The 26,668-nt window shown below is 42.3% G+C and overlaps 1 protein-coding gene across 1 annotated transcript in view; it reads left to right on the top strand.

The window, feature by feature from the left end:
* Window positions 1–26,668, top strand: part of DOCK2 (dedicator of cytokinesis 2) — a 536,841-nt gene that overhangs the window by 61,433 nt on the left and 448,740 nt on the right. The window contains exons 14-22 of the mRNA XM_060240619.1: window positions 713–837; window positions 6,019–6,117; window positions 11,676–11,748; window positions 11,849–11,952; window positions 16,566–16,749; window positions 16,845–16,942; window positions 19,990–20,079; window positions 20,401–20,501; window positions 24,993–25,127. Coding sequence (XP_060096602.1) covers window positions 713–837; window positions 6,019–6,117; window positions 11,676–11,748; window positions 11,849–11,952; window positions 16,566–16,749; window positions 16,845–16,942; window positions 19,990–20,079; window positions 20,401–20,501; window positions 24,993–25,127 — 1,009 coding nt within the window. The remainder of the gene's footprint in view (window positions 1–712; window positions 838–6,018; window positions 6,118–11,675; window positions 11,749–11,848; window positions 11,953–16,565; window positions 16,750–16,844; window positions 16,943–19,989; window positions 20,080–20,400; window positions 20,502–24,992; window positions 25,128–26,668) is intronic.

Here is a 26,668-nt window from a genome sequence, read left to right as displayed (position 1 = left end):
TCATTGAAAGCTAAAAATACTGGACCCTTGAATAATACCAACGACTTTATCCATATCTGTTTGGGAATTAATCATGCCATACTTATACCATAGTACCGTAGTGATGTTTTACAGGGGCTCCAGATTTTTTGCACTGGTACAATCCATTGTGTTCATTTGTAGACCTTTAAAGATGGAGGGTGGTATTCAAAAGGTTTCCAGTGCAATCAAGGGCTTGTGAATTTTATTTCTCACTCCCTCCTTTTATTGTTTTATTTTTCCTTCCCCGTCCTCTGACACCTCTGCCATGCTAGATCAAAACTGGCTTCTGAGAGCACTCTAAAATGTCAGGCAGCAATTTGTTCTGCAGTGTTGACCTCGCTTTTAAGAAACACAAGTCCAAAGCCGCCTCCCTCACACAGTGCCAACTACAAAGTTCTTTGAATTTTGACCCAGGTCCATGAAACACAGCTACCTACTTGCTTTAACAGATTTTTACCAGAAGGTGTCATTGCAGGCTGAGAATCACACATCGATGCAGGAACACATTAAGCCATTTCCTGCCAGTGGGATGATGTCTGATCATAAACATCACAGCTGAGTTTGATATTCCCCTGAAATGTACACACTTCAGTATATCAAGGAATAAGCATAAGCGTCTATGTGTTCTGTGGCTGTGACTGCTTGAAGTCCTTTTTATCCTGACATGTAGCCCTTTCCATTTCTAACATAGGTGATATAAGAAATGACATATACATTACCCTTTTATGGGGAGACTTGGATAAATATAATAAAACTACGCAGAGAAATGTAGAAGTCAACATGTGTGTCTGTGATGAAGAAGGAAAAGTCATACCAGTAAGTGGTGGTCCCTTCAGGGTACGATCTTCAACTACATCTGTGCCAGATCCCTAACGGCAAATGAAACTGCAGATAGGTTAGATTTGTGGAGCGTATTTATTAATTGATTAGTTTTGTCGATAACTCTTGATCCAAAATCCTTGCCCCACGGAGTCCTGCATACATCTGTATGGTGATCTCTCCCAGCCTATCGTATTTTTATCTCATTCTTCCGCCAAGAATCTCAGGATTATGTAAGGCACAAATACATGGTTATCCCTTCCTCTGTAAAAAAAAAACAGTGCGAGGTAGGTTAAGCAGAGAGATAGTGACTGGCCAAAGATCACCAGTGAGCTTTATGCCTGAGCGGAGATTCAAGCCCAGATTTCTGCAGCCCTGCTGTATCCACTGTGTAGCACTGCCTAGTCAGAATCATGAAATACATTTTGAAATATTATCTGAGCATGATTTTTTTTTTTAAAAAAGAGAGATGTAAGCTGCCTGGCCTGGTGTAAGCCATTTGCACGTTTGGAATTTTAAGAGGCAAAGTACCAAAAGAACTTTGATACAGTGCATAGATTACTAACATGGGAATGTTAATTCTTTATTGTATATATTTTATATAAAACCAGTAATAAAGCCTGTTGTGGGGGAAAATACAACGGGTGCTAGAAATTTACTGTGGGTGAGCGTTGTGACCTGGGAGGGCTGGGGAAGGAAAGGCAAGATAAAGGAAGGTAAGGTATGTCAAGAAGGCAGCTGTAGGGAAGGGAAACAGAGACAGTGGGGAAATATGGAGTAGATTATCAGAGAATGGGGGTAGATTGAGTAAGGGGGGGTAGATTGAGTAAGAAGAGATAGGTAGATTGCTTTCCATCTTCTCCCCCTTCCCTTCAGCCTCTACCTAGAAAAAGGACAGTCTTTCTCCGCAGTGGGGACCAAAGCTGCTTAGAACATTTTTCTCTCCCCCTTTTCATCCACTCAACAACCCTGTGAGGTAGGTTAGGCAGAAAGTATGTAGGTGGTCCAAAATCACTCAGTCAGCTTCCACAGTAGGAACTTGGGTCTGGCAGATCCTGCTCTGAAGCATTGACTGCTACACCACAGTGGCTGTAATAGGGGGGCTGCTGCTGAACATAAGCAAGCAGCCAGACCTAGTTAAGTTATGCCAGTCAGGTGGCATCAAGTCACTCAAAAATGCTGCCAGGCCTAGGGTACAAAACCTCCAGGTGGAGGCTGAAGATCTCCTGGTATCACAACTGAAATCCAGACAACAGATCTCTTTCCTTCTGGAGAAAATAAATGGTTTGGAGGATGGACTCTATGACATTATATTGGCCTCCTTCCAAGTCCGGCTTCCATAGATTCCACCACAAAATTTCCAGGAATTTCCCAATGTGGAGCTGACAACCCTAGTCAGGACTGGCCCCAATGGGCTTTCCCTCAAAGGCCAAAATAGACCTGGAAAGGGCCTCATTTTCCCACACCCCAGAAGATGGCTGCACTTCCACAAAATGAAACTGAACACACATGCACACACACTCACAAAGCAGCCAGATTAAACACAGCACACAGACACTTTTGTGACTCACTGGAGCTGCTAAATGTAACCATCTGCTGTATTTCAACCAACTTCTTCAGATTAACACAGGAAAACAAAAGCACAGCAGCCTAAAGGGTGGAGTTTTCCTCCAAACAAATTTAGGGACTCTGCTGCTTCTCTTCCTTTTATACACTCACCAGGAAGACCCAGGTGGCTCTGCTTATTTGCCACACCTACTCAGCTTTCCTCTTGGTTTCCCATCCAAGCTGGCTGCGCTTCAACTAAATGAAACTGAACACACGCATGCACACACACTCACAAAGCAGCCAGATTAAACACAGCACACATACACTTGTGATCTCACTGGGGCAACTGACTCACTGGAGCTGCTAAATGTAACCATCTGCTGTATTTCAACCAGCTTCTTCAGACTAACACAGGAAAACAAAAGCAGGGCAGCCTAAGGGGTGGAGTTCTCTTCCAAACAAAAACCAGAGGGACTCTGCAGCTTTTCTTCCTGTTACACACTCAACGGGAAGACCCAGGAGCCCTCAGTCCATTGAGAGATGGCTTTCTGTGGCAGTTTCCCTCCTCTCTCTGTCTTGATTGATGATTTGACAGGCCAAAGGTTGATGCAGCACAGTCACAACCAATTGCGTGCTCTGTTTTGCCACCGCAAAAGGGCTTTTATTATATCAAGGATGATGTTTATAGGTATTAGGGCTTTTTTTTGTAACAGGAACTCGTTGGCATATTGGGCCACACACCACTGATGTAGCCAGTCCTCCAAAAGCTTACAGGTGTCTTCTTACAGGGTCTACTGTAAGTTCTTGGAGGATGGGCTACATAAGTGGGGTGTCATCTAATATGCAAAGGAGTTCCTGCCAAAAAAGAAAAGCCCTGTTAGATATTATGAAGACAAAATAATGCATTATAAAATTTTGTTGATAGCAATACACAGGCATCAAGAACAATAGTTATCACCCATGTACTGAAAGATCTGTTTCTAGATACAGTTCAAAGTCCTAGTTCTTACCAAATTCTTATCAGAGTTGAGGAAGGTGTGACCAGAGACAGGGTATTTTCTGTGGTGGCACCTTGCTTGTAGAATGCCCTCCTCCTTGAGGATTACCTACCTTACAGTCTCTCTTCTTCCCAAAATGTTTAATCAATGATTTTATCTTCTCAGGTGTTTTATGGTCTGGATCTGTCCTGAGTCTATCTTTATGGATAGCGTTATGCTTTTTTATGCCTCTGGACTAGTTTTAATATCTTGTTTGTTTTTAATATTGAGATTTTACTAATTTAATTGTAAACCATCTCCAGCAGGACTGTGGGGAAGTGGTGTGAGCATTTGTAAACATATAATTACATCAATAAATCTGCTACATTTGGTACCATCTGTAATTTGGAGGGATACAATGCAGGATGGACTTCACAAAGGCAGCTTTGAAATGTTTAGTGTTTAACTCAGCTATCTTACTGGTATATTCAATGCATGGTAACATACAGAAATCAATTTAAGTTATGTTGCACTGTTCTTAAATACCTTCAGAAATGTATGGGGTTGCAGAGTTGGACTCGACTGTGCGATTGAACTTCAACAACAACTAACATCTAGCAATTAAACAGGAGAGAGATCTTGGGGTCATGGTAGATAACTCACTGAAAATGTCAAGACAGTGTACGATTGCAATAAAAAAGGCCAACGCCATGCTGGGAATTATTAGGAAGGGAATTGAAAACAAATCAGCCAGTATCATAATGCCCCTGTATAAATCGATGGTGCGGTCTCATTTGGAATACTGTGTGCAATTCTGGTCACCGCACCTCAAAAAGGATATTATAGCACTGGAAAAAGTGCAGAAAAGGGCAACTACAATGATTACAGGTTTGGAACACTTTCCCTATGAAGAAAGGTTAAAACGCTTGGGGCTCTTTAGCTTGGAGAAATGTCGACTGTGGGGTGACATGATAGAGCTTTACAAGATTATGCATGGGATGGAGAAGGTAGAGAAAGAAGTACTTTTCTCCCTTTCTCACAATACAAGAACTTGTGGGCATTCGAAGAAATTGCTGAGCAGTTGGGTTAAAATGGATAAAAGGAGGTACTTCTTCACCCAAAGGGTGATTAACATTTGGAATTTACTGCCACAGGAGGTGGTGGCGGCTACAGGCATAGCCAGCTTCAAGAGGGGGTTAGATAAAAATATGGAGCAGAGGTCCATCAGTGGCTATTAGCCACAGTGTGTGTGTGTGTGTGTATATATATATATATAAATTTTTGGCCACTGTGTGACAGAGTGTTGGACTGGATGGGCCATTGGCCTGATCCATCATGGCTTCTCTTGTGTTCTTATGTGACACAGAGTGTTGGACTGGATGGGCCATTGGCCTGATCCAACATGGCTTCTCTTATGTGACACAGAGTGTTGGACTGGATGTGCCATTGGCCTGATCCATCATGGCTTCTCTTGTGTTCTTATGTGACACAGAGTGTTGGACTGGATGGGCCATTGGCCTGATCCAACATGGCTTCTCTTATGTTCTTATGTGACACAGAGTGTTGGACTGGATGGGCCATTGGCCTGATCCAACATGGCTTCTCTTATGTTCTTATGTGACACAGAGTGTTGGACTGGATGGGCCACTGGCCTGATCCAACATGGCTTCTCTTATGTTGTTATGTGACACAGAGTGTTGGACTGGATGGGCCATTGGCCTGATCCAACATGGCTTCTCTTATGTTCTTATGTTCTTTACTGGAAGTCCTAGAAGCTTGAGGCACCTGCAATGCTGATTGCGTATTTCTGTTCAATACAAAATCAAGCATTGTTTTGCTCAGCAAAGGTAGAGTACTTTCTGTCAAGAATTCCGAATGCAGAGGATCTTTGGTGTGAATGGCAGAGCTCAAAATTACACAAACAACCTGGAGTGTGAGTTCTCACAAACCAGAGGGGTAGTCTGCCACCATCCCATTAGAACCTTCCAATGATCAGAAGCCAGGGGGGAAACTCCTGATCTTTCCGGGATTAAACCAGAATGTCAGAACACCTCTAACCTACCAGCCTCTATCATCACCTGCCCAGGCAGTAAATGTATTGCCGGCAGCTTCTTGCTGACATGATAAAAACTGGGTCTGTTTGTAAGATGGGGGAAAAGAAGTTTGTGTAAAAAGAAGACTTGCAGTTCATGGTCTGTTAACGCTTGCTTTAGAAACTGCTACCGGGCAGGTTATCTCAGCATAATAAACGCCCCATATAGCAGGCAGAGAAGAACCATCAACTAAGTGTAATTCAGGTTGGGTAGCGGAGGCATTGAGCCAGTGTGATCCTTGCTGTGAGAACAAGTGTTAAATTTATACAAATGCCCCGATTTTCAATTGCGAGTTGTTAGTATGAGAGAGAAGCGAGAAAGTAAAACCATCAGCTTGAAACGGCGGCTCTAAAAAAGGTTAGAAATAAAGAGATTGGTTTCTTCTTAAAGGGTCCTAAAAGAAGACAGAGTCTCAAAGACTGAATTGGCTGTCGTTTGGCAGTGTTTTTTTTTAAAGTAGAGAACAGACGCTTTATATCACACTGATAACTCTGTGACGAACATGCCATATATAAATGAAAACTAAGGATCTTTATCTTCCCCCCTGTGCTTTGTGTAAGAATGCAATCTGCTTAGGAGCTGGAGACAAGCCCGTGAATGAATACAAATCCGTTGTCTACTACCAAGTTAAACAGCCCCGCTGGATGGAGACATTAAAGGTATGGCAAGGGGGCATGGGGCATTGCTGCCTTGTGCTTAGTCATGAAGAAGTTGCTCGGTTGTGTTCTGTTGAAATACAGCACAAGAAATGCCGGCTGTTAAGGTATGGGTTGAGTTTGTTGGGAGCCCCACGGTGCAGAGTAATAAGCTGCAGTACTGCTGTCCAAGCTCTGCTCATGACCTGAGTTCAATCCTGGTGGAATCTGGGTTCAGGTAGGTGGCTCAAGCCTTCCGAGGTTGGGAAAATGAGTCCCCAGCTTGCTGGGGGGAAAGTGTAGATGACTGGGGAAGGCAATGGCAAAGCACCCCGTAAAAAAGTCTACTATGAAAACGTCATGATATGACATCACCTCATGGGTCAGTAATGACTTGGTGTTTGCACAGGGGACGGCCTTTACCTTTTTACATGAGTTTGTTGCCTCGAAACAATCTGAGTGATTTTTCCCACCTGCCCCAGGCCTTTAATGGCTAGACATTCAATCTTATATATTAAGAAAATCTTATTGTCTCTCCCCTACATGTTTAGTAGAATATTACACTATTTCTGCGCTACAAATGTAAAGTTAAACAACTTGAGGAAATTCAGAGAATACTGTCATTTCTTTCCCCTCAGCAGACGTACAATATGTTTCCATCAATTTATTTGTCCTTGTTACAGAATAATTAATGGTTTGTATATAACTTGGAATCAGCAAATTCTGGGAATGTTGTGATGGAAATAGTTACAAAATGGCTGTAGGCTCCCAGAACAGTTTTTTCTAAAGAAAGGGAACAATGGAAAGTTACTGTCATAACATGGCTATTAGGTAGGTAATGAGTTTGATTCCATTACGGTATTCTTTTAAGAGCAGACATAGGGTACCTGGGAGGAAAAGCACAACAACAAGCATCCTTCGGTAGCAACATTCATTTTCCAGATACTATTGGGCCTTAAGCAATGATGGATATTGAAGCAAAGCTCACAGCAGAACGAAGAGCGTAATTAATTGCCTTTTGGTATCTTTTATTTTTAGTCTATTCCCAGCTTTAACCAGCAGTGTCCAAAAATGCATTAGAAGTCTTTAGAGTTGGGATTATCTGTAATGAATAAAAACAGTACCAGGGATGTTTTAACAGATAGTTCATACCTGTCTAATTTTTCCCCCATTCAAAGCAGCCTGAGTATCCAGGGATGTAGCTGCTCAGTAACCTCTAATTTGATAGATTTCTACCACCGCTTCCAGATGATGTTTTGTATGGCAGTGTTTTCTGCTGTCATAGCAATGTGAATCATCACCATCAGCAGCTATTTCTGTAGAGACATCAGTCTGGCCATGATTTACTTCTTTTGGCTGAGGATGGCTAGATTGTTAAGCAGAGACAAATTGACACCTGAAGTAGCTTCTTGTTCTTTTAAGATACAATTTCCCTTTCATTGCAATTCATACAATTTAGAAGGCAAATTATACATTGTTCATAATCTTATAACAATGAAGGATGGAATGACACCCCCATCCACTTTTCTCCATCAGAAGCAAGATTGCCCCTGGGTTTTTTTCCCTTTTGTGACTGACCTATGCTAGCTATCTGTTTTCTTCTTTGCTGAATTGTTCTGGTTGTCCCACCCTGTCACAGCAGAGGGGGGGGGGGTTTCTGGGGGAATGCAGCAGAATGGAGTTTTGAAACCTCTTTGTGGAAACAAAATTCTTTTTAAAAAAGTTTAAAAGTTCATGAGGAGCACCCATGTGTTTCTCCTTCATTCCTCTCTTGAGAGTTCTGACACCTCTTTTTCTGAGGGGGGAAAAAAAAGGCCCCGTGTCAACAGTAAAATATTTTGGCTGTTTGCTCAGCCTAGGAACCTGAGGGAAGGAATGGGAGCCCCCTTTAACTTATACGACTTAAACGGCACTTGGGAAGTTTTTATATTTTGAATTAACAAAATATAATTATTCAACACAGAAGGCAAAGGTCAGGTGAAATCAGGGTTAAAATTTCAGAGGTTACTCAGTATAGATAACTCTGAGGTAAAATCAGTACATTCACAGACTTTAGTTCTTATGTTTCAGGCTAATGAGGATGATTTAAGGTATTCAGAGTTACTTAAATTTTTTTATGTTGAGAAGCTTTTGTTCCATTGTTTTCCAAACACTCCAGTACCTTTTGAGTGTTCACTGACTCATTGAGACGGCTGATATGCTCTTTCCAGCACCCAAACCCCTTCTCTTGAAACACCAGTATTTCTCTTGGGCTTTTAACTGACATCTCTAAAGGCAGTTTCTAACCACACCAAACTGGAGGAAAAGATAACTCTCCCTGTTTGACTAGGTAGGGAATCTCACTCAGGCCCATAGCCACGGGGTGGGGGTGGGGAGCCCGGCCTCTCCACCCAAACCCCCCTTTGACCTGTATGCCCCCTCCTGGCAGCCACGCTCTCCCCGCTGCTCTGGTGCCCCCCAGTCTCTCTGCCGCCATTGCTCTGGCAGCCTTTAATCTCCCCAGTGCTCTGGGGGCCCCCAACCCCCTCTGCAGTGCCTCCCCCTCCCTCCCTTTCAACCACCCAGTGAAGCACCAGCTCCTGGGGCTCTTTCAAGTCGGCCTCTCCCGCCGATCAACAGGAAAAGCCACACCGAGTCCGGCAGATCGGGGGGGGGAGTGGGAGGGAAGTGGGAAGGAGGAAGCAGAGCTGCCAGCCTAGGTGTGGCTTTTCCTGCTGATCAGCTGATCGGCGGGAGGGGCTGCCTTGAAAGAGCCCCAGGAGCCAGCACTTCACTGGGTGGGAGGGAGGGGGAGGCACTGCAGAGGGGGGCAGGGGCTGCCAGAGTGGCGGGGAGATTGGGGGCCACCAGAGCAACAGCGGTGGAGAGAGCAGGGACCGCCAGAGCAGGGGCCTCCTCCACCCAAAATTTTATTCCATGGGCCCCTCATCTGAACGTTTCTGGATACGGGCCTGATCTTACTCTGCTCTGATTATGTTTTACTCTGCTTTGGTTAGACCTCATCTAAAGTACTGTGTTCAGTTTTAGGCACCACAGTTTGATATAGACAAGCTGGAACATGTCCAGAGGAGGGCAATGAAGATGGTGAGGGGTTTGGAGACAAAATCCTATGAGGAAAGGTTTAAGGAACTCAGTATGTTTAACCTGGAGATGAGATGGCTGAGAGGTGATATGATAACCATCTTCAAGTACTTGAAGGGCTAACATATAGTGGATGGTTTGGAGTTGTTTTCTGTTGCTCCAGAAGGTCAGACCAGAGCCAACAGGTTGAAATTAAATCAAGAATTTTATGCTAAACATTAGGAAGAACTGCCTGACTTCTAAGCCCCTTAAAAGCAGCACTGACTGTTCCTCAGTGGAACAAGTTTCCTTGGGAGGTGGTGGACTCTGTTTTTTTGGAGGGTTTCAAACTGAGAGCAATGCTGCTTCTGTGAAGTTAGGTAGATCATGAGAATGAGGGCAGGAAGGGTTGCATCAGTGTTTAGATCTCGTGGCCCTTTTTTACACACCCAAGGAAATGCTGATCACAACTTTGGGGTCAATCAGCAATTTTTCTCCAGGCCATTTTGGCCAGGAATCATGGAGACTTTTTTGGGGGGTGGGGTTGCCATCTTCTTGGCATGGAGCAGGGTAATTGAGGGTGTGTGGGGAAGGCATTTATGAATTTCCTGTATTGTACAGGGGATTGGACTAGGTAACCCTGGAGGTATCTTCCAACTCTATGCTTCTATGATTCTTCTTCTCTCTCTAGAATAGAATAGAATCCTTTGACTTGAATGGGAATCTTCTCTACTACCCAAACTTCCTTGCCAGTCTTTCCCCCAGTTCTTTGTCTGTGTTCAAACTGCACTCAACTGATGTTGAAGGCTGAAATCTGACTGTCTGCACTAAACCTTTTTTCTGCCAGGGCTATTCTCAGATGGTTTCAGTACACATCTCTTCACAGTTAAGGCAGGAATCTGACACTGCTCAGCATAGAGTTCTCACAAGACTTCAGTTTTGCTCAGATGATGACAACCAATCAGATTACTTAGAACAGCTTGTCACTCTCTGGCTCTATGAAGAATTAACCCTTCACAGTCCTTTAGTTGTTGGTACAGCACTTCTAAGCCCCTTAAGAGGTGCAATCAGTCACATTAAAGAATGGGTATCAAAGAATTCTTAATATTTAATGCAGTTTTACTCTGCTCTGGTTAGACCTCACCTAGAGTACAGTGTTTTGCTCTGAGCACCATAGTTTAAGAAGGATATAGACAAGCTGGAACATGTCCAAAGGAGGCCAATGAAGATGGTAAGGGGTCTTTAATGCTGGTACTAAACCAGCTTGTTATGTTCAGAAACAGATGTCAAAGACAAAATAAGTTGACAGCAACAGTGCTGCAAGATTAATTGCACGAAGGATGTGAATCTGCAGTAAGATGGGGAGAAAAACCTTTCAAAAGCGTAACAACATGACATTTGGAAGTGAAAGGAATTTTGTTTTGCAAATGCTGTAAAAGCTTTGTTAGCTTCCACCCAGTTAACTGTACAGCTTGGTTAACTGAGATGCCACTGGACTCACTTGCCTGCAAGTTGGGTAAAAGCTTTGTTGAATGGCACAGTTGGTTAACCACACATCCTTACTTGGATGCCCCAGGCTAGCCTGATCTCATCAGATCTCAGAACCTAAGCAGAGTCAGCCCCGGTTAGTATGTCGCTGGGAGACCATTAAAGAAGGCCAGAGTTGCTGTGCAGAAACAGGCAATGGTAAACCATCTCTGAATTTATCTTGCATTGAAAACTCAGGAGAGCCAGTATGACCAGCAGATTATTGCATCACATTATAATGTAGAAATATAATGGAGAGCCAGTTTGGTGTAGTGGTGAAGTGCACGGACTCTTATGTGGGAGAACCGGGTTTGATTCCCCACTCCTCCACTTGCACCTGCTGGAATGGCCTTGGGTCAGCCATAGCTCTGGCAGAGGTTGTCCTTGAAAGGGCAGCTGCTGTGAGAGCCCTCTCCAGCCCCACCCACCTCACAGGGTGTCTGTTGTGGGGGAGGAAGGGAAAGGAGATTGTGAGCCGCTCTGAGACTCTTCGGAGTGGAGGGCGAGATATAAATCCAATATCTTCATTTACCTCACAGGGTGTCTGTTGTGGGGGAGGAAGGGAAAGGAGATTGTGAGCTGCTCTGAGACTCTTCGGAGTGGAGGGCGGGATATAAATCCAATATCTTCATCTACCTCACAGGGTATCTGTTGTGGGGGAGGGAGATAAAAGAGATTGTGAGCCGCTCTGAGACTCTTCGGAGTGGAGGGCGGGATATAAATCCAATATCTTCATCTACCTCACAGGGTATCTGTTGTGGGGGAGGAAGGGAAAGGAGATTGTGAGCCGCTTTGAGACTCTTTGGAGTGGAGGGCGGGATATAAATCCAATATCTTCTTCTATCTTCATCATCTAGAAATGACAGATTACCAAACTTGAATGGATTCTTTGGAATTTACATCTCATTTACAACGAGAAGGGATTTTCTCTAATGTGTTTAATTTTTTTTTTTGTCACAATAGTTATGTATTTAGGTATTTCTTTGTTTAAATAGGTAGCATTGCCCATTGAAGACATGCAAAGAATTCACCTGCACTTTACATTTAAACATCGTTCTTCTCTTGAATGTAAGTAAACCCTCTTCATTCTTTGCTTTTAGTGTATGGGATTAGGTACATTGATCTTTTTGGAGGAAAAAGAGTAACACCAAAGTTTTGTATCATTTAGCTAAAGACAAAGCAGAGAAGAATTTTGCCATGGCATATGTCAAGTTGATGAAGGAGGATGGGACAACTCTGCTTGATGGCTTCCACGATTTGGCAGTCTTCAAGGTATCATTGACTAGCTGGCTTTCATGCTAATTTGCATAATCTAATACTAACTTCCTTGGAGATAACCTCCAAAATACTGTACCTTTACATTTAATGTGCTATTTGCTACGTTATTTCTATAGTATTTTAATGTCTCCGTCCCACATTTCTTCCATAGTTTAAAGAGGTGTACCAATTTTTTTTTAAAAAATATTGTTGGTGCCATTTTGAAACATTCCTGAAAAATTACAGTTCAGTGAAGTGGCCAACTTCTGATTTCTAAATTTCTGATACCTGGAAAGGAATAGGGAACAAAACCTGGGATATGGTAGGATTTAAAGACTGAAAGATGCTGGAGGGCAGTTTTTTTATATTAACTAATGTGGCTGATGCTGGCAATCACTGAGGGCTGAGTTTATGCTTGGATTGTATCTTCTACAGTGGGAAGCGTGAACCACACAAGAAAGAGTATATGAGAAGGTTTTGTTTTTTTTTTTGCTAAGCTGCTTTCCTTGCCATAACACAGACTATGGCTAAAGCTTTGGTGAAATCGTGCAAATACTCTCTGTGCTAAGAAATCCATCAGTACAGAAGTCGTCTGGTATATGTGCATGGTCTGGTATATGTGCATGGCCATATATATTGCATGAACACTGTGCTCTGTTCTACCTTTATTTAAAAATACCTAGAAAAACCCCCAAATTGCTAACATTTACAAATCAAATTCTGCCAGTTGGCCAGAATTCAAAGAACAGACTAGGTCATTTTCTCCCCTCTTCTGGCTGACAACAGTATAAACCAGCTTTTCCAAGTGCATACTGTAGGAATATAAATGCATGTCAGACACCAAGGTGGATTCTGCTATTAGTTTTCTGTCAGTTCAAGCTGTTGAGCAGCCGGTGGTTGCCCCATTACTTAAAATGAGGTATCTTATATGTTCCTTTTTAAAAATAAATCATGATGTATAAACTTTCCATGATGAAACAAGTAAGATTATATCATATCACAGACTTTTTGGGTGCAAGGATTATGTGGAAACTCAGGTGTCAAAAACAAATCTGTAATGTAGTGCGGCAAGTTGCTCTCAATAAACAAAAATTAGAAACCCTGTACCCCTTGTACAACTTCATGCTTGTGCACAAGGGCTTTTTGAGAGCCAGTTTGGTGTAGTGGTTAAGTGTGCGGACTCTTATCTGGGAGAACCGGGTTTGATTCCCCACTCCTCCACTTGCACCTGCTAGCATGGCCTTGGGTCAGCCATAGCTCTGGCAGAGGTTGTCCTTGAAAGGGCAGCTGCTGTGAGAGCTCTCTCCAGCCCCACCCACCTCACAGGGTGTGTGTTGTGGGGGAGGAAGGTAAAGGGGATTGTGAGCCGCTCTGAGACTCTTTGGAGTGGAGGGCGGGATATAAATCCAATATCTTCATCTACCTCACAGGGTGTCTGTTGTGGGGGGGGGGGGAAGGTAAAGGAGATTGTGAGCCCCTCTGAGACTCTTCGGAGTGGAGGGCAGGATATAAATCCAGTATCTTCATCTACCTCACAGGGTGTCTGTTGTGGGGGGGGGGGGAGGTAAAGGAGATTGCGAGCCCCTCTGAGACTCTTCGGAGTGGAGGGCAGGATATAAATCCAGTATCTTCATCTACCTCACAGGGTGTCTGTTGTGGGGGGGAAGGGAAAGGAGATTGTGAGCCGCTCTGAGACTCTTCGGAGTGGAAGGCAGGATATAAATCCAATATCTTCATCTACTTCACAGGGTGTCTGTTGTGGGGGAGGAAGGTAAAGGAGATTGTGAGCCGCTCTGAGACTCTTCAGAGTTGAGGGCAGGATATAAATCCAATATCTTCTTCTTCTTCAATTTGAGGGCAGACTAGGCTTTTCATGCCTTATGTTGCAAATGAGAACCATGTGTTAAGTTCTCCCAGATTGCCTTGTAATGTTTAACTCCCCCCCCCCTCCCCAGCAAGTGACATGTGGTATGCGGAACTGGACAGTGATGACTTTTATTTATTTATTTATTCTGAGATTCTCACCCCACCCTACCCCACAAACAAGCTCAGGGTGGCTTACATCATTTCATGCAACAATAAATAATTCTATAAAACATTATAGCATTGAAACAGCATTAGCCTATTTAAAATTATATAAATAAATTGCAGCTTGGGGAGATGGAAAATTCTAACACAGGATTACTGTTTTCAACAATAGTTTTATGTTGAATTTCCTTATAATAGAAAAGTCCAAATGTACTGGTCACGACTCACTGCAACAGCCATCAACTGCCACTCACGTTCCATTGCATTCCATTGGTTGAGTCCGTTCCTCTCTTCCACCTGCTGTCGCCTACCCATTCTTTGTAGCATTTGGAAGAGAAAATAGGCAGTGGCAGCAGGGAGACAGCAAAGAAACAGGGAATAAAGGTGGTAAAGTGACTAGTCAGCAAAGCCTAGCCCTGCCGGAAGTGTTCCCTCAGCTGTCTCTTTCTGTTACTCCCTCTCTCTTCTCCTCAGCCTTGTCCAAAAACAGATGAGGATTGGGCCACTGGGGAAGCTTCCAGGCAGTAGCTGTAGCTAGGCAACCAAGCTTGGTTCTGTCAGTAAAGAGAGAGGTCTCAGCTGAATAAAATGCCGGTTATTTTCTCCAAGGGGAGAGAGATCTGTTGCCTGGAGTTCAGTTGTGATCCCAGGAGATCTTTAGGCTCCACTTGGAGGTTGGTCACACTAGGCCTGGCTGCTTGCTACTGTTCAGCAGTAGCCCCCTGTGACAGCCAGGATGCCAGGCCCAGGTTCTTGCTGTGGAAGCTGACTGGGTGATTTCAGACCTGTCACAGACTTTCAGCCTAACTTACCTCACAATGTTGTTTTGCAGATAAAAAGGGGGAGAGGATAATGCTGTAAGCTGCTTTGGTTCTCACTGCATAGAAACACTATCCTTTCCCTAAGTAGAGGCTGCAGGGAGGGGATAGAAAGCTGAAGTCAGAGGGCAGATAAAGGTAGGCTGATGCTCGGCTGAGAACTCCAGGGTGAGAAATTCCTGGAGTTTTGAGGGGTGGAGCCTGGAGAGGATGGGGTTTGAGTAGGGGTGGGACCTCAGACAGGTGCAATGCCATAGACTCCACCCTTCAAACCAGCCATTTTCTCCTGAGGAACCATTGTGGCCAATCTCTAGGTGAGGGCTGGAGATCACTCAGAATTATAACTGCTCTCCAGATGCCAGAAATCACTTCTCCTGGAAAAAATGGCTATTTTGCAGGGTGGACTGTGTGTCATTATACCCTGCTGAGGTTGCTTCCCTCCTGCTTAGGTCCCCACTGTGGAGAAAGACTGCTTTTCCTTGGTAGAGGTTGCAGAGAAGTGGAGGAAATGGAAAGCTGGTCAGATCAGTTCCCTACAGAAAACAGCCACTATAGGGCGCATACTCTATGGTATACCACAACACAACCGTGTCAGGCCAAAAAACAAAAACCATATCATGCCACAAGCTTACACTGATGCTAAATGCTGCAAGGCTGAATATGACAGGAAAAGGTGACAATGATTTACTGCAAACAAAAGGAATGCTGAGCTTCAGCATCTAGGTGACTGTCCTCATGCTCCCCACACCCCCCATCATTATTCTTGTTTATCTCCATTCTGGGCCTCTTTTAGGGCTTTGAGCCACCACAGACACAGCGACACACGCACATGTGGTGGTGGTGAGCCAGCATCTGTTTCAGCTGCAGGGTGGATGGGAAGACAACAAGGGTGGGGGGTGAGTGAAGGCTGGTTGGTGGGGGTTGAGAAGACAGCAAGGGTGGAGGTGGGTGACTGTCACAGGTGGGGGGGAGTAGTGGAGTGACACGGGCGCAGGGATAGTTGAGAGGAAACAGTGCTTGGGGGTGGGGGTAGTTGGAGGAGATGAAGGTGGGAAGTTGGGGGGTGAGGGACTTAATGCCTTCACTTGGGTGGGTGGATGAGAAGACAGGAAGGGTAGGGGCACTCACCCAGACCCTCTTTCTAGAGCCCGTTGTGTTTTCCTCCACATTGGGCCTTATTCCTAGTGCTATATATGATTTGCCTTTGGTCTGAAGCCATTCATTATTGAGATCTGATATGGAGTACCAGTTATAATGTCAGTCTGAAACGGCAAGACTCAAATCTCTACTCTGCCAGAAATCTTACCTGCTGATTTTTCAGCATAATCTGCTACACAAGGTTGTTGTGAACATACAATTGAGATAAGAAGATTCTATGTGTTACCCAGAGCTTTGTGAAGAAAAGGCAAAATACAAATTTGATAGGTTGAAACGAATGTGAAAGAAATTCTTTTTAATACAGCAAACTTTTTTGTATTAAATTTGTATATGACCTTTTGCCCATGTAAGGACTTGGGTACATGCCGTTATGGTCTCTTTTTCTCTTTCTACCCCCTCTGCAATTTTTCCTCTCTATGCTTGACAACCGAGTTTCCAAAGTGGCTTGCAATATGGGGTGTATTGCCACTGAGTAGACAGCTTTGTGGGGGACAATGTATCTGTATACAATTTGTGAACCAATAGCCTTTAAAACGCAGCTAATATGGAACAGTGTTGCAAAGTTTGTAACAGTTCCTTATGAATTTAACTTGCAGGGTATTTGACAAATGTTTTGTTTTCAAGGGTGATAGTAAGAAAATGGAGGATGCCAATGCTTACTTGAGTCTGCCATCCACACGCAAACTGGTAGAGGTGAAAAGCTCAACCTTAAGTCGAAGTTCAAGCAGTGTAGGAGGCCTCTCAGTAAGCTCAAGAGATGCCTTTTGCATTTCCACTCTTGTTTGCTCAACCAAGCTAACTCAAAATGGTAAGAGTGTACACGTCTGACATGATTTCATATTGAGCTTTTAAAGGTAATCTCTCTCTTCCTGTACTCAAATGTATTTCTGCTCATTTCTACAGTGGATTTACTGGGCCTTTTGAAGTGGCGTATGAAGCCAGAGCTCTTGCAGGAAAATTTGGAAAAACTGAAGCTTGTGGATGGGGAAGAAATTGTGAAGGTATATCTTAACTGGCAGTGCTTTAAAAGCACAGTTGTGCTGTCATGAGATCTGAAGACTTTCTAAATAGTGAGATACTAATAATAATAGCGGAGAAAGGATTTTTTCTGCAGATGATTGTCAACCTGTTGTTGTTTCTTATTATAAAGTAGCCAAAACGTAGGCATCTGCATGACTTTATGAAAGTCATGGTATCATCGGGAATTTAAAATATTTGTTCATGGTATACCCACTTTGTACGGTTCATTATGTGGGAGGGAAGACTAATCCATGTGAAAGGACCAGATTTTATAAAACGGGTGAAATTGTGAGGATACACCACGTGCTTCCTTTGTTCTTCATTAGCTAAGTATTTCCTAGATGGAAAAAATTAGGAATCCCAGTACTACCCCTTAAATTCATTCAGGGACTATTTAGTAGATGATTGACCAGGTTTTATCACTGTTCTGTATTATGATAATTGGGTAGAATACTTTCTTACTAGTAGGCTGGAAAATAGCCTAACAATACAAAAAACATTTTCTTTTTGCTAAGGCAGTTGAAACTTGGCAGCTTCAGGCAGATTAAGGCTGAATTCAGAGTCATGTTGTGTTTGTGTGCTCCTAAAGTTTAATGATTCTTCTGTCTAGAAACCTTCCATCAGACTCTAATTTAGCATGATGTCCAAATATGGACACATAGAGGATTTGGAAAATGTCAACATTGTCCCTAACAAAACCTGTCTGGATTGTTACTGCCAAAAATTTCATGTTTTCCAATAGCTCAGTCCATCCTTGAGGGTGTTGTTTACAAATAGGTACAAAATTCTTGAGATGGTTATCCATAAAACGTTGTTAAAACTATTGTTACTATGCACTGCAGTAATCTAACCTGAATGGGTCACTGTGGTCAAATCATGCTTTTCAAGGGAAACATACTTTTAAAAAAACAGTTATTTAAGAAATTTGTTCAAAAACATTTTCATATGAAATGAAACAGATGGGAAAAATCCTAAGCAAGCATCCATCTATTCCTTGAACCGAGTTGCACCAAGATTTTAATTTTAGGGTTTTGAATAGTGGCTTAGTATCATATTCTAGCAAGCATTCTCTGGTGTATTCTGGTGTATTTGGAAATAGCATGGTGCCCCCCCTCCCCCCCCCCCCCCCCCGGTAAATCTTATTTTGTGTGTATATGAGTGAAACACTGCAAGCACAGGCAATAGCACAACTGTTATGCAGGAAGTCTAATTCATTTTCTCCTGATCTCAAGCTTCACACAAATACTCTTCTGGGACACTCACCTTGATTAAAGTAGAATCAGCAAGCTGCTCCTTTAGCACTCCCTAAACTTATCAGAATTCTGATCATGGCAGTTTGTTACAATCATAGATCCCTTGGTTCAAGGCTTTCATGCTTTACACACGATTAACTCATAGTAAGCATAATATCAAGGGCAATTTGAAAGTTGAACTGTGTTTGCCACAAATTTTGTTAGCTACTAGACTCTTATTCTTTTCTACTATTACAGACAGACTAAAAGGACTACCCGTTTTGATCTATTTTTTTTTGTTCCTGTGTCCACTTTTTCATCATCTGTGCTTGAGTAGTGTGTAGAATGGTAGTTGGCAACCAGAGGCATAAGAGCTAAATTTGCTAAATTCCATTTCATGCATGGGATGGAGAAAGTAGAGAAAGAAGTACTTTTCTCCCTTTCTCACAATACAAGAACTCGTGGGCATTCGATGAAATTGCTGAGCAGTCGGGTTAGAACGGATAAAAGGAGGTACTTCTTCACCCCAAGGGTGATTAACATGTGGAATTCACTGCCACAGGAGGTGGTGGCGGCTACAAGCATAGACAGCTTCAAGAGGGGGTGAGATAAAAATATGGAGCAGAGGTCCATCAGTGGCTATTAGCCACAGTGTGTATATATATATATATGTGTGTGTGTATGTGTGTATGTATATATATATATATATATATATATAATTTTTTTTTTTGGCCACTGTGTGACACAGAGTGTTGGACTGGATGGGCCACTGGCCTGATCCAACATGGCTTCTCTTATGTTCTTATGAGAAGTCTGGTCCTTCAGTAGTCAGGCTACTTTATCCCTCCCTCCATTCTGACATTCTCCAAAGCAGTGGAGAGAGACTGAATCCTGAGTTTGTGTAAGGAGAAGGAGAATTTCCCTTTGCTGGCATGTTCCAGTCTCTCATTTTTGACTGTAGGGCTGTAAGGCTTGGCATGCGAGCAACAGGAGAGGTGCCGTTTTCCTTCCTCCTCTCTTTCCTTACCCCTTTTTGCGTTTTAAATTGCTTATAAAGTTTCAAGTAAACAAGTTGAAAACAAAACAAAGAGGAGAAGACAACAATTTTAAAAAGAAATACAAAGGTTCTTTTACATATACAAAAATAGATGTCTTTGCTGCTCATAATGATAATGAGCTTTGCAGTTCCTAATAAAAGACAGCCATCTGCCTGACAGGTTTACAGGCACTCTTAAGCTTTTTCTTCAGTGTACCCTATCAGTCAAGTATCAATTATGGGTTCAATGTATCTTATCGGTCACATATCCATTATGGTTTTTGTAGGGGTGGTTTTGGATTTCCAGTACTGGGGCATGCTAGGTTTCAAATTTATTAACAGGTGCAAAAACTGGCCTCTCTCTGGTTTGGGGGACTGTTTACTCCTCATTCAGAGTGATGCACTATTGGAAACAGTGGCTGATTCAAGTTTCAAGTATCTGTGCTATAGTTGATTTAGGAAAGAGGATGCATGCTTGTCATTCCAAGATATACTCCAGGCAATACTTAAGCATCAAATACCTTGAAAATGACTGCTGTGGCCATTGGAGCTAAATGTTTGCAATGTCTAAAATAAATCGTGAAAGATGTGGTGAAGTTCCAGGCGTCGGTGCTGAAAGGATGGCTCCTTTGAGGCATAAAACTCTAGATGGAATGTTTTCCTCCTGAAGGAATCAAAATGCTCTTCAAAGTATCTTTATACTGTCACGATGCCACAGTTATTGACATGTTTATTGGTCCTTTCCCCCTTCTTTCTTTAGTTTCTCCAAGATACTTTAGATGCCCTATTTAATATCATGATGGAGCATTCCCATAGTGATTCATATGACATTCTTGTCTTTGATGCACTGGTAAGAAAAATGCTACACATAAATTGTTGTCCTTGCCCTCTACTGCTTGTTACCTTTAGTTTGGATCTCTCTTTTTTTTTTAACTTGCTTTACAAATATGGCTTTTTATAAGAGAAACATCTACCGGATCACAGCCAGAGATGCGCTGACTTTTTTAACTGCTTAAACATTTAGCATTAGCATTTGGATTTTTTTTTTTAAAATGACTAGAATAGTAGGCCTTTAATATTCTGAAATGTGGCATTTTATAAACCCTAAATTTCCCATATTTCAAGAGTATTGCTGGTATGCAAAAACACTAATCCCGTTACTCTTTTACAGATTTATATAATAGGGCTAATTGCGGACAGGAAATTCCAGCATTTCAATACTGTATTGGAGGCTTATATACAGCAACACTTCAGTGCAACTTTGGCTTACAAGTAAGTTTACAACGAGTTGTATTATTAAGATAAGTGTCGTACATCACGGATACATAGGTCACAGGAAGCCACAGGTCAATCCAGTTAGAAGGATCTCATATAGGAAAAAAAATTGTAAAGCAGGTTAATAATTGGGTAGGATTGAAGGGCTCTGCTCCACTGTGATGACATTTCTTCCAATAGGCAAAGGTTTCCAGCAATAATGATGCAAGGGGTGTGTCTGCTGGGAATTGGGGGAGGTATAGAATCCCCCCCCTGTTACCCCCCCCCCCCCCACATACTGCTTCTTCCTTCCCCTTCTCTGGCAGCTTTTCCCTTCACTCTCATCAACTAAACTGACCTTTTCTATTAAACCCCTGCTTCAGCTTCCTCATTTTCTCTCCCCTTTCCCTGATTTCTTTCCTTTTTCTCTTTTTTTTTTTTTTTTGCTTTTTTCAGTGTCTCTCTTTCACTGAACAGGAACCAAGGGTTGGAAAACTCAGCAATTTTGTTGTGGTTGCATAGGAATCCTCCAAATGACCACCAAGATCTCAGAATGTAGTCTTGCAAGATCTCAGTGGGCATTCATCTCAAAGCTCCAGATGTTGCTTCTATTTTGTTGAAGGTTAGATTTCAGATTTTTCTGCAAACCCTGGAGCTTCCTGCAGATTTGTAAACCCCTCTATAATTATTCCAATATACAAAAAGGGGGGGGGGGGGTTGGAGTTACCAGAAAATTTCCGCCCCATTAGTTTATTATCTATAGTGGGCAAACTGTATGCAAAACATTTAGAACTCCGATTAACTGACTGGATGCGTCTAGGCAACATCATAGGTCCTGAACAGATTGGTTTCTCCAAAGGCAAATCTGCTATGGATCACTGCTGCACTCTGGCCTTCCTTGCTGAAAAATATATGCATACCGGGTCAAAAAAATTATACGCTGCCTTCATCGATTTGAAGGGTGCTTTTGATTCAATAGATAGAGCCCAACTATGGATCAAGCTAGGTCACCTGGGAATGGACCCTCGTCTGCTGTTTCTCTTGAGGAAACTTCATTCTAATACCTTTTGCCAAGTGAAATTTTCTTCTAGCGGTGACTTGACTAGTAAAATCCCAGTGTTAAAGGGGGTTAAACAAGGTTGCGTGCTGGCCCCGCATCTTTTAAATCTATTTTTAACTGACCTGGCACAATTTTTGAACCCTGTCAACGGTCATCCGCCTAAACTTGCAGGCCGAGCGGTCCCCTTATTACTTTATGCCGATGACACTACCATCCTCTCTTGTACAAGAGTGGGCCTGCAAAGGTATTTGAATGCCTTTTATGACTACTGTAATTGTAATTCACTTACTATCAATTACACCAAATCTAAAGTAGTTGTCTTTTCAAACTGCTGGCGCCCACAGAGATGGTTTATTGGCAATTCAACAATCGAGCAAACAAAAATTTTTAAATACTTGGGGATCACTTTTAACCACAAGTTAAGCTGGGTTTCACATCGTAACAACACCGTCAACTTGGCTAAATGTTCAGCTGCTCAAATTAAACAGTTTTTCTTTGCAAGGGGCAACCAATTAGTTCCAGCAGCTATTAAAGTGTTCAAAGCCAAAACAATTGCCCAAATCCTCTATGGTATCCCTATTTGGATCTCAGCTTTTACCAGGAAAGTGGAGGGCATTCAAGCCTCATTCTTTAGACAAATTCTTGGTTTGCCAAAATGTGTGTCCTACTTTACTCTCTGCTCTGAAGTGGGTCAGTCTTTGGTGGAGACAAAAGCCTGGATTGCAGTGTTTAAATTCTGGCTCAAAATTCATTTTAGAACAGATCCCAACAGCCTTCTTGATTGTATGAAAAGAGACCCATATATTTCATCCTGGACAGCAGTGCTTCTGTCTAAACTCAATCAATTGGGGTTAGAGGTAGATGATTTTTCTACCGCTGATGAGTCATATATCTTCAGATGTATTAAACTGAGACTATGGGAATCGGAGGATACGAAATTACGGCCAACTGACCCTTATATTTGCTCTCCAGCTTCCTTAGGTCTTTATGCCTTTTGTGGCAAAATGCCCAATTATCTATCAGACCTAACCACTCCAAGTCATCGCAGGGCATTTATGTTGGCTAGACTAAACGCGTTTCCCTCCAAAGTTTTACAAGGGAGATATCAGCGAGTCCCTTTAGCCGACAGACTTTGCTCCTGTGGAGCAAATACCCCTGACTCAATCCAGCATATATTGCTTGATTGTTCTTTATACCATAACCTCCGTAAAGATTTATTTGGCAAGCTTTCTTTTTCTCCAGATTTGTCTATTCTGCCACCCTGTTATTATTTATTGAGTGATACTGAGGGGGTGGTTAGTGAGGCTGTGGCAAAATTTCTGGCTGACATCCTTAAATTTAATTCTGACCATGTTTGAATGCATCTGTAAGCTCGGTTTTATCTTGATTTTATCTCCAATGTTTAAATGTTTATATTCTGTGTATTTTTATCTGAATCTATTATGCCATTAAAGGTTTGGTATGGTATGTAGATTTTGTAATCCACATTCTAGAGCAAGGGTGGCCAAACTTGCTTAACATAAGAGCTACACAGAATAAACATCAGATTTTGAGAGATATTACACACATGTCTTTATTAAAACTCTTCATACTTTCTTTGCACAGAAAGATAAAATACATATGTATGCACTTTACAACATGACCATGCTAGAAGGAGACTTTTTCAAAAAAGCTGGGAATAACAATGTCCATAAAACCAGTACAGGGAAAGGTTAGGGAATTACTTTTTGGCACCAGTGGGAGAAGGAAACACCTGCACCGTATAAATCACTGACCACTGTTTGCATCATTATGCATCTCTCTTTGCCTTGACACCAAATACAGCTCCTACAAGAGCTATGAAACTAAGGGGGAACCCTTCACCACCTTCTTTAATTCTGTCCCTCCTTCAACTGTTGCACTCTCTTTGCCTACTCTATGTCTCTGTGCGATGTCTTTGGTGGAGGTGAAGAGCTAGCAAGCCTACCTATTTCTCCCTCCTTCCCCACTTCAAACATGGTAGAAATAGTCACCTACCTGTGGGTCAGTGCTCAGAGACAAACTGAAGTCCTGATGCTAAGTATGCGTACTTGAAAGTAAGCCTGCATTAAGTTCTTCCTTGACCTTTGGGAGCTGCACAATACGTGTGAAAGAGCGGCATGTGACCCCTGAGCCACACTTCGGCCACCCCTGTTCTAGAACCTAGTTCAAAATTAGATATAATGATATGCATGTTTATGCCATAGCCCAACTTGCATTATGAATTGCTTGCATTATATGGAGAGGCCGAATGTTGCTGCAAGCTACTGATAGTGACATGGATAATTTCTACATGATGTAAGTGAACCAAATGGCAAGCTGGGTCCACAAGATGGAGAAAAAAACCCAGAAGTTAATTCAGCCAACCTCTGTGTGACTGAGGTAACAGGTAGATCAGCCCATAGCTTTTTGAAATGCCAACAGCCAGAATGTATTAATGAAATTTCTTTAAATGGCATGTTTAGATAGCAATCGGGTTGTTACATTTTTGGTGATTATCTAATACCTGTGGTGTGATAGTTTATATTTTGTGGCGTCCCGAGAATTGAACTGCTGAAGACGCAGGATAGATACAGTTTGTGTTTAGAGATTAGTGGCTGACCATGGTAATGAGGTTCAGACTCCTGCTGTTCAAGCTTCATTTAGAAGGAGACAGATGTCTAAGGCATGTGCTAACAGGAAAAGTTCTGTTGACTATGAATTTTGACAGGTCTTTCTTGCCTTCTAAGACGCCTTGCAAGAGATAGAGCAATGTAACTTCCCAGTAAATTGGAACATGGCCATCTGTTTAGGTAACATCTTGTATAATCCAGCAGTCTTGTTCAAGTGATCTATATGCCTAGATCTTTGTGTTTAAGTTGGTTCGGAATGTTTAAAATTTGTTTAATCTTTTATGACAAATCAAGCTTTTATGCTAGGGAGAATATGCTGGGTGGGAAAGCAAATGTCTTTGGAAAACAAATAGAGCCTACAGTGAAATTTGTTTCTTTTATTATCTCCCATCCTAACCATACCTACTAATCAGTGATTTTCACGCACAATCCTCCTCCTTTGGTTTTTTAAAAAATCATCCTAGTCTTTTTTGCATATTTTGTGCGCTGCAAAAAGTTAAATACTGCAACCCAAATTACTACAGGGTAGAGATTTTTTGTCTCAAAGAATTCCCAGTGCACACTGTACTTCTAGTATTGTTCAATGCAACAATTATGGTCACTGCCAAGACCATCTTGTGTGATAGATAGAAGTAATAACTGGAAATAAAGGGTCATGCTACTGTAGCTTTCCCCATTGGTTTATTGTATGTAATATTTGGATCTGAATTATAAAGTAATAAAGTCTGCCATGCACTGTATTTATCTGCTACTTTGCACTGTGTAGAAATTCAATGCAACAAAATTCTTCCATTTTGTAACATAATTTCCTGATTTCAGGAAACTAATGACTGTTTTGAAGACTTATTTGGATACTTCCAGCAGGGGAGAACAATGTGAACCTATACTAAGAACCTTGAAAGCTCTGGAATATGTCTTCAAGTTCATAGTTCGGTCAAGGACTCTGTTTTCTCAGTAAGTATTGAATTTTGATTAGTTTTGAAGTGGTAGCTAGGTATAGCATAACAGTGTGGAGCTGAAGATAAGAAAGTGAAAAACATCTGAAGAGATTTTGTGCTGACTTTCCAATGAAATACATTATCATTTGGAATAGCTATAATAGTTAAGTTGAACGTTCATGTACAGAATCATTCTCCCTCCTGATACCGGATGTCAGGGAACAAACAGTGGAAGACCATCACCTTTATAATCTGACTTTAAATATCAAAGACATCTTGCTGCCAGGGCCGTTTTAACAGCATTACGGGCCCCGGGCAAAGCAGTGTCCTGGGCCCCTACGACAATGACTCACAGAAATAAAAATGTAAATGATCGATAAAATCAAATATATATTTATCTTATTGGCCCTTCCAACAAAATCGGTGTTGAAACATTAAAAGCGTGCTGCGCAGCGACAACTAATCAACATGATAAACATTTGAACAAGACACGAGGCTTGACAAACACAATGGTCGTTTTCGCACTCACCTTCCGCCGGCGCGACCCCCCTCTTCACCGCGCAGGATCTGCGCGGATTTCGCACTAAACGCTGCGGAGCAGCCAGAAAAGCCGGAAGCTCCCGGCGCAAAAGCCGCTCAAACTGAAACCGCCAAAAAGCAGTTTGACGTTTGCGCGGCTTTTGCGACGGGAGCTTCCGGCTTTTCTGGCTGCTCCGCAGCGTTTAGTGCGAAATCCACGCAGATCCTGCGCAGTGAAGAGGGGGGTCGCACCGGCGGAAGGTGAGTGTGAAAACGACCAATAATAGATTAGATGTCACAGTAGGAAATGACTACCAATTTCTTATTATAACAAGCATTTGCGGCATTTCTTAGCAGAGAATTGCTTTATTATTGGCTTGAAGTCAATGGTCTTCAGATTAGTATGGGACCCCAATGCTCGTGGGGCTCACGGGCAAGTGCCCATCAGGCCCATGCATTAAGACAGCCTTGCTTGCTGCCTTCAGCTGGAAATAGAAGGCTGCTGTAGATTGAACATAAAGCCAAGCCGAGAGAGAGAGAGAGAGAGAGAGTCCTTACATTCTTTATTATAGAACTGTGAATTATTCCACTTTTGAAATGTAATAAGGGTCTCCTGGCCTTACTGAAATAAAGAATTCTGAGGTGTAGGGATAAATCACAGATCCTTTTATTATGCTAACTAGTCAAGGTTGTTTTGGGTGGTGTGGTGTCTGCTGGTATTCCATCAGAAATAACATCTATGGACATGGAGTGGAAGAGCAACCCCTGAAGTGTACACTATAGTAGTTCCTCCAGAAGCTATCAGGGCTATCTGTATGACTTGCCAGTGGATATCTCTGTGGCTTCTACAGTGAAGGCTATTGGAAGTATTTGACTTAAAGATAATTTTGGTACCTCCATCATATAAATCATAACATAAACACAAAATTGCATACACAGCCTTTATTCCCTGACAATAATATTGTGGGCAGAGTTCAGGAAATAATCCAATCCATGCTTTGGAGTTTGCTTGCAATGACTTTACTGCAACAGGATTTT

The sequence above is a fragment of the Heteronotia binoei genome, chromosome 5, assembly GCF_032191835.1.
Source record: "Heteronotia binoei isolate CCM8104 ecotype False Entrance Well chromosome 5, APGP_CSIRO_Hbin_v1, whole genome shotgun sequence".
Taxonomy (NCBI): Eukaryota; Metazoa; Chordata; class Lepidosauria; order Squamata; family Gekkonidae; genus Heteronotia; species Heteronotia binoei.
The sequence above is the reverse complement of the archived record's forward strand: the minus strand, read 5'-3'. Positions and strand labels throughout refer to the sequence as shown.